This window comes from Homarus americanus, unplaced genomic scaffold, assembly GCF_018991925.1.
Source record: "Homarus americanus isolate GMGI-L3 unplaced genomic scaffold, GMGI_Hamer_2.0 scaffold23138, whole genome shotgun sequence".
Classification (NCBI taxonomy): Eukaryota; Metazoa; Arthropoda; class Malacostraca; order Decapoda; family Nephropidae; genus Homarus; species Homarus americanus.
Genome location: NW_024719751.1, coordinates 116,159 through 124,655, shown reverse-complemented (window position 1 = coordinate 124,655; position 8,497 = coordinate 116,159). Strand labels below are relative to the sequence as shown.

Sequence of the window (8,497 nt, the reverse complement as noted above, 5' to 3'; positions counted from 1 at the left end):
ATCATCAATGCCAGACAGGCTGTAAGTCGTCATTGGCAAGTACTGGGCAAGAACTGGCTCCAGAATGTATCTGCACCTGCGCAGTGTTGGTCAAGCCTGGTCTTGAAGGAGCTCACTCTCGGTGCTGTCACACTCTCTGGCAGAGTGTGCCAAGAGTTTACAAACTCAGAAAAAGTTTGCCTTGACAATTTTCCGAACTTGTGGCTTCTTCAACCATAAGCTGTGACCACCCTCCCCGCTAGGCTAGTGGGGCACGTCCTCCAGCTCCAGGTATGAACCCTCGACTGAGTAATGCCCTCTGAGTTGTTTGTGAACTTCAATTAAGTCGCCCCTTGACTACCTGTAGTATAAGCTAGGCAATTCCTGTACGGGGAGGGATATAAAATTTGCCCCACTTAAGAATTTGATAAAAAACAAACAAATATGAAGCACTATGAGTGTATTGTATGTGGAGATTAAAGATTCACGTGGTATACTGTGCGTGTAAACTGAGAATATGAACAAGTACTGTGTGTACAGGTGACACTTCAATTGGTAGTGACATGAGATGTGATTACAGGTGTTGAGTGAAGGTGGTGACTGTTGGGTGTGATGACCAGCCAGCTGTTGGCCTCTCGTGAGAGGTGTGTGGACGAGGGCCTGGAGGCTGCGGCTGCCACCAACCCTGGGTACTTATATATACCCGAACACGTGAGTCTTGACATTACTCCTGTCTTGCTGACCCTGTCATGCCATAGCACACCATTTCTCGTCTTCTATCACATGAATCACTGGTTAGATGCCCCCAGTCCACACAGGTGTTAAATGGGTACCAAACTTTATTTTTAGGGATGTGGTGATGGTCACGCTGCTGGGGCAGATAAAGGAATATCAAGGGGGGGGGGACATGGTGAGTGCAACGAACCTACCCAGCTGGGGGGGGTTGGGGTTTTGGGGGGCACTGTAAACCCCGGTGCGGCAAAAAGCTGTGGGTGGGGGAGCATGGCGAGTGCAGCGAACCCACCCAGCTGGGGGGTTTTGGGGGGCACAGTAAACCGCCCAGAAGATTTTTCGAAATCTGACCAATATCATGGGCATTTTGAGGCTATTTAGAAGTCATGTTTATTTGATATTAGGAGATATTCTGAAATCAAAAGTAAATACCTTTTATTATAGAAAAATGCCTGAATACAATACAGGACCTCCCCCTGGGTATGCCCTTACGCTGCCTCCTTGTGTATCGATGGGCATAGTTTACAGTGTATTATATCCTCACTGCCCCTAACAAACAAGCATGAATATGGAATCAACTTGCACATTCATATCAAGAGTAAGTTACACAATAAGTATAATATAGTACTTGTACACAGTTCTCTTTTATAGGATTTTATATCTGTTTGGGAAATAAAGGTTACTGATGTAAGGTGATAGTTGACTGGTACCTTCATTTTCGGGGCAGCGTTTGATTGCTGACCGAAGATGGCTGATGAAGGACGGCAAGGGGAAACACCAAGTTGCCCTGGTCACTGGTGGGGGCTCCGGCCATGAGCCTTTCTGCGTAGGTAAGATAACTGTTATCTTTGTGTGTGACCTAACACTAACCTAACCTGACCTAATCCCTCAGAAAGTATTGTTAGGATTTTTAACCATAACGTGAAATAAGCTGGGGGCTAATCTTCATGTGATCTGAATTTTTTTTGATATTCACAGAAAAAAGATATAGTTTTCTCTTCGGTGTAGCTTGGGGAAATGAATCCAATTGGTATCTCAAGTCGGTTGGGCTGAGAAACATATATTATTATTCCCACGTGGAAAACATTTCTCATCATACTTTATTTATTCCTTTGCTGTGCTGTGTCTATGGTGGCGGTGGACTGACTGGCAGGGTATGTAGGCACTGGCATGTTGGGGGCGGCAGTAGCAGGGCATGTTTTTACCTCGCCGCCACCAGCCGCTGTTGCCGCCGCCATTACAACTGTCGGCAGGGATAACCCAGGTAATGTAATAAACCTGGGCCTGGTTTGTTGCTGGCAGTGTATGGGTGAGATTCTTAATAATTTTCAGGGTGACAGTACAGTCTACTAGGTCACTTTTCTGGCTCACAAAACAGAAATACCCTCAGCTACTTCCCTGGCTGATGGTACTTTCTTGTCACTCACTCACAGCCACTAAAATGCACTCTTGGGTTTGACAGCTGGGGTGTTGGTGGTCGTCTTCAACTACACAGGAGACCGTATTAACTGTGGCCTGGCTGTAGAGCGATGCCGGGCTGCTGGTATGAAGGTAAGACTGTTATTAACTTTGCCCGAATAGAATGAGAATCGAGAATGACTGGGTAGATTGAAATGAATGTGAAGAGGGAGACTGAGAGTGAATGTCTTAAGTACGATATTTAAACCCATTGAGTACGATAACTTAACCACCTCACCCGCAGGAATAGGTGTTGGTACTCAAGGGGTTAAGTTTCAACATACTTCCAGGTTGAGATGTATGTATCGGGAGACGACACAGCTCTCACTCAACTGGAAGGGACGGCTGGCAGAAGGGGTCTCTGTGGTACTATGTTCATCTTTAAGGTATTAATCTCTTCCCCGTTGTGACTTATCTCTATGCAGTAATACTTTTATTTAACGGACCATATGGAGAGGAAAGTCCGTTATACCAAGGGTCCCTTAGATGTAAAACCCCCATTCTAATGGATTATATGGATAGATGTCCTTTATATGGAGGTTTCACTGTAATCTTTTATATTCCTTTATGGGAACTCTAAACATGGAGGGAAATATACGTCACTATCATATATTTTTTTGTGATTTATCTCATTTTTATTTACACGAGTTTCACACACCTAGTTAGTCATGTTACCTTTTAGTTAAAGTCTCCAGTATTTAACCTTACAGAAGTTATAAAAAAAACTATCATAGTGTATTATTTGGTGACGTGAATATCTGTTGTTGATAATGTGTTGTCGTGACTAGTGAGATTCCTAACAGCTCTTCACCCAACTGGCCCTTAGATCGTGGGAGCTATGACAGAAGCTGGAGCGAGTTTAGAAGAGGCTATGAACACATGTAAGAGACTGAGCGAGGCTATTGGGACAATCGGCGTGGCTGCCAGTGGTTGCACCCTGCCTGGAGCCTCCGCCCCGCTCTTTACAGTGGGCGAGGGAGTCATGGAGCTCGGCCTCGGTGTACATGGGGAGACAGGTGCCGCCACCATAAAGGTAAGCAAAGATAAAATCACTTTCAGCGTCATTCTTCTTTCACCTGAGTTGTATTAAACCTCTCACTACAGGGACGCTTCTTTCAATATTTCAAGTAACCAGTGCCAGACGATTGAAAAAAAAACTTCAGCTTAGATGCACACCATATGCAAGGGATTAAATTTTTTTTTGGGTTAATATCCTTTTTTTTCAGGGCATTTTGTTCTTATATGTAGAGAAATGTTCAGCTTTATAGAAATATTACCTGAATTATTCTTCATTTTAAAAGGAATAGATATTGAGATACACTACTGTATACAGTATGGTTAGAAAAAAACATTAACTACTTCAACAGCATTTACTGTATTTCAGAAACAAAGTAAATGAAACCTTAAAAGTTGGCCCTATTAAACCACATAAAACTGAATGAGAGAGAGAAAAAAAATACAACTTATCCTTATAGGCTGGGACGCTGCAAGAGGTGGTGGAGATGCTGCTCAATCACCTGACGAGAAAAGATTCCGAAACCAGGCTGGACCTACAGAGCGGAGACAAGGTGGCTGTCATTATCAATAACCTGGGTGGCCTCTCTCAGCTGGAATTGAGTAACCTGACGAACGAGGTTGTCTCACAGCTTAGTTAGTATCATGCCTAAATTATTCCCTCCTGCAAAGAACAGAAACTCTTACCCACTCCTTCCCTCTCACTGATTGAGTATATCACCCACTCATTCCCTCTCTCATGAACATTGTCGCTCACATATTGACAAACTATTCTGTAAGCTAGAGTGACATTATGTGTACTTTGTTTGTATTCAAGTCATCACAATGTTAATCTAATACTTTTATCATAAAGGGACCGTGATATTCTACGCTCTGTACTGTATAAACATGAGGTACAATTTGGAAAAGGAGGAATCATGGTAAATAGAAGTATGCTTGTGCCCTAGCAGAAAATCGAGGTGTGGAGGTGAAGCGTGTGTATCCAGGGCAGCTTATGACTAGCCTGGACATGCGAGGTCTGCACGTGTCGGTGTTGCGTCTGCTGGACCCCACCTGGCTGCCTCTTCTTGATGCTCCCACCACTGCCCCAGCCTGGCCAACACCTTACCTCAACACCACCACCACCAGCCAGTTCTCGATGCCTAATCTAACTCTCACTCAGACGAAAATGGTAAGAACAATAATAATTCACTTTACATCATACTGCATGAGAGCTTGATTTAAAGACTCCAGGTTGTCATAAAATTGATTAAAGAACAGTGGCTAAGATAATATAGCTCACTACCTTCCAGGACACTGGCTACATGTTATCAGACGCAGCTCACACACAAGCATTGAAGGCATGTCTGGAAGCAGTGGTTGCCCAAGTACCACAGTATGAGCAGCACCTCAACGACTTGGATACCACGTGTGGTGATGGAGACTGCGGCTCAACGCTGATAAAAGGAATTAATGGTAAGTTGAGGTGGAGGTACAGTGGATGGAGGGATTAGGTTAGGTTAGGTTAGGTTAGGTTAGCTTTAGGATGGTTAATCTTAATCCTCAGGTGAAGTAAGCTAATAAGTCTAATCTTTAGGTGATCATTTCAAGCAAACATAAATATAAAGAATTTACTTATAAAGTTAATCTAAAATTATGCTTTTAAAAGACTCACTAAAGAAAAACAGTTAACTGAGAAATAGATTGTATACCTGACCCCAAACTTTGAAATATTGATTACTGTACAATATATACTTCCTCAGGTGTGTCGAAGGAGCTGTCTGGGTTGCCTTTGATGTACCCGAGCCAGGTGTTAGGTGTGCTGGGAGAGGTAACCGCTTCCTATATGGGTGGGACCTCCGGGGGCGTCTACTCTATCCTGTTCACTGCTGCTGCCGCCCACATAACCTCTCCAAAGGCGTCCCACAGACTCACCTGGGCCACGGCACTCAGGGCGGGATGTGACGCCATCAGCAAGTATGGTGGAGCCAGGCAGGGAGACAGAACCATGGTGAGTTAGGTCAGGCAGGGAGGGAGATAGCAATATGGTAGGTCAGGTCAAGGGAGACAGAAGCATGATAGGTCAGGTCAAGGGAGACAGTAGTATGGTAGGTCAGATCAAGGGAGACAGAAGCATGATAGGTCAGGTCAAGGGAGACAGAAGCATGATAGGTCAGATCAAGGGAGACAGAAGCATGATAGGTCAGATCAAGGGAGACAGAAGCATGATAGGTCAGGTCAAGGGAGACAGAAGTATGGTAGGTTAGGTCAAGGGAGACAGAAGTATGGTAGATTAGGTCAGGTCAGGCAAAGGAAACAATTCTCAGATTACAAGTTTTGCTGTGAGGGCGTAATCAAGAAATCTCAATCTCTCCTTCTAGTTGGATGCTCTGCTGCCAGCCGTGGAGGTGCTTGAGGGTAGCCCTGATAACCACGACCTGAGGACCATTCTGAAGGCCATGGCCACAGCTGCTGATGAAGGTTCTAAGAAGACAGCATATATGGGAGCGAGGTAATGCCAGACCTTGATAACACCCTCTATTGTTCTGTTAGTGTCATTCATATCCTATTAAAATGCAGATTGATGAAACAAGCTGGAATAATGAGTGGCTGTTGTGTGCATGAGGAGAGAGGATGTTTGTTTTTGTTTGTTTTTGTGTGTTTGGGTGTGTGGATATGGGTGTCATCATGTATAGGTGGGAATGCATGTGTAGTGTGTGTGCATATATGTGTGTGTGTGTGTTGTGTGGGAGTGTTTAGGAATGTGTATAAACTGGAGGAACATATTTCACTCACAACATTACTGCAATCCACCCCCTCCCCCCCCAAAGAATGAAAAACGAAAAGCGTCATGTGTTTTAAAGTTCTCAGATAAATGTTCACATATCTTCAGAAGCCTCTTGTTGTTATTATACTATTATTAAGTTAAAATGATATTACACTTATATTTTATTCTTATAACCATTAATGAGTTATATTATTATTTTTATTTGTATATTGTACAGTGAAACCTCGATTTACTGGACTATATGGACAGAAAAATCCATTATATCGAGGGGCCATTATATGTGAAATCTCCACCTAACAGATTATATGGTGAGAGAAATCCGTTATATGGAGGCTTCACTCTACCTCTGTATCTGATATTTTGTTTTGTTTCTGTACTCAGGGCTGGACGAGCTACGTATGTTAGGGCGGAAAACGTGAGTGGAGAGGACGCCGGAGCTCGGTCTGTTGCCTACATCCTGCAGGCCATGGCTCACTACTGACCTACCTCACAGTGGCAGGTGCGTGGACCACATCCATGCTTCATAACAAACAGTGGTGTAGGGCTGCTGTGAGAGGGGCCCAGTAATGGGGAGAAGTGTCAGTTGATATATCAGTTAACATTAAATTTATCGTTCATTATAAGAGATATATTATACTATTTTTAAACTATACAGGGTACTTATATGTGAATGTTGTTATAATGTTAACTGAGATTCCTTTGTTTGTGGTAAGGGTTCATATCTCTCTGGTTGTATGTAAAGGAAATATTGTCCATAAACTCGTTATCTAATATGTTATCTGATGGTGGAGTATAAACAAACATGAAAATTATATTATGTTCTTTTCATATTCCAGGGATTATTTCGTATCTATTCATGCCTTAACTATACAGAAACACAGTTGGATATGATTGGCTGCGAATTATTTTGTGTGGGTACAGATTAAATCCTATTCTTTATATCTTTTATGCATATAATACGAATACTGTATTAGACTGAGATTTGCTTGTTTGATTGTTTTTAAAGATGTATACGATAAATAAAACTCAATACCAGATACTGTGGAATTTATTCTTTAAATGGCCCCCATACTAGTGTCTGTTTTAACTTATGATTTTGCTTCTCTCCAAATAATACATTTTGTCGCAGTATCCACTAGGCTGAATGTGCAGTATACATTGTCTCCCTGTTCCCTATAACCTCACCCCTCAACCCACGCACCCACTCACACAGCCAGCCACACGTGCTTCCGTTAAACATGACCTTGCAACCATCACCACCACTGCTACCACCTCTAGTGTCACCAATTTGCTTACCTTCTTCACACAGAGGGTAGTCTGATCCAATGCTGAATCTCTTCATCGATATCCGCAGTGGTGGACAGGTGGGAGCTGAGATACCGAAAGTGGGTAACATTAGTGAAGGTCGTACCTCCTTTTCCCATATATTCTCCAGGAGGGAGTGGAGACAGCTTGTAAACAGAGGTCCTCCTGCTTTATACACCTCGGTTGGGATTCCATCAGGCGCTGAGGCTTTGTTGTTTTTCATCTGTTTGATGGCAATAGCTACCTCATCCAGGGATGAAGGATGGCTGAGGTGGGTCAGCTTTGGATGTTGAGGCACCTGCTGAGAAGTCCGGACATCCATATCGATGTTTAGGTTGAGCAGTGAATGGTAGTGCTCCTTCCAGCACTGAAGGAGGCCTTCATCGTCTTTAATTATGGATTTACCGTCGGATGAGTGGTGGGGGTTTGCATCACGAGTGATTGGCCCATAAAATGTTTTAATGGAATTGAAAAATAAACGCATCTTGTGCTGATCTGCAAATTTTTGTGTTTCACATGCTTTATTCCTAAACCAGTAGTTCTTTAGATTGCGAAGTTCCCGCTGGGCTGCTGCTTTCTTCTTGTGGAAGGTATCAACTTTGGTCTGAGACTGTGGGTTGTTTTGCCAGTCAGTTAAAGCAGCACGTTTATCATCGATGAGTACATTGATTGCCGGGTAATTTTCATCAAACTAGTCCTGGTGTATTCTTTCGATCTGGCCGAGGGCCTCTCTGCAGGTTTTTGTTATGACAGCGTTGAGAATATCCCATTCGGCTCTAGGATTTGGGTTGTTTATCAGCCCATATTCGAGCTGCTCTCTGAAGGCGTGTGCTACTGCTGGATCCTCTAGACACTTAAGTGTTAAAACCTCTTCTGCAGGCTTGCTGCCTTCGCCGCTTTGGGGCGACGTGAAGTGAGAGCTTGTCTCTGACGAGCCGATGATCAGTGTTGATGTGGTCTGAGCCACGCATGGCTCGGGTGATGAGGACATCTCGGCAATATCTTTCTTTGACAATAATGTAGTCAATGAGATGTCAGTGTTTGGTTTGTGGGTGTTACCATGAACCCTTGAACTTGTTGGCTGCCTAACCAAGGTATTGGTGATAGTGAGGCTGTGTGCAGCACACTTGCTGAGGAGGAGCAGGCCATTAGGAATACACTTGCCCAGTCCATTTTTCCCTATGATTCCCTGCCAAATGTCAGCATCTCTGACTCTGGCATTGAAATCACCTCGGAGTACAA

At 43.6% G+C, this 8,497-nt stretch overlaps 1 protein-coding gene across 2 annotated transcripts; it reads left to right on the top strand.

Moving 5' to 3' along the window:
* Window positions 1-227: 227 nt before the first annotated feature.
* On the top strand, window positions 228-6,987 carry LOC121860272 (triokinase/FMN cyclase-like). 2 transcript variants are annotated; one of them, XM_042357350.1, is made up of 13 exons: window positions 228-270; window positions 560-690; window positions 1,439-1,541; window positions 1,865-1,975; window positions 2,174-2,262; window positions 2,460-2,555; window positions 2,996-3,202; window positions 3,645-3,819; window positions 4,131-4,354; window positions 4,476-4,638; window positions 4,926-5,173; window positions 5,544-5,674; window positions 6,332-6,987. In XM_042357350.1, exons 2-13 carry the CDS (start codon window positions 592-594, stop codon window positions 6,429-6,431), a joined length of 1,746 nt encoding a protein of 581 aa, XP_042213284.1. In that variant the 5' UTR covers window positions 228-270; window positions 560-591; the 3' UTR covers window positions 6,432-6,987. The 2 variants fall into 2 exon arrangements, with proteins under 2 accessions (XP_042213284.1, XP_042213285.1); XM_042357351.1 differs by lacking the exon at window positions 228-270 and having other exon boundaries at window positions 4,134-4,354.
* Window positions 6,988-8,497: the final 1,510 nt, after the last annotated feature.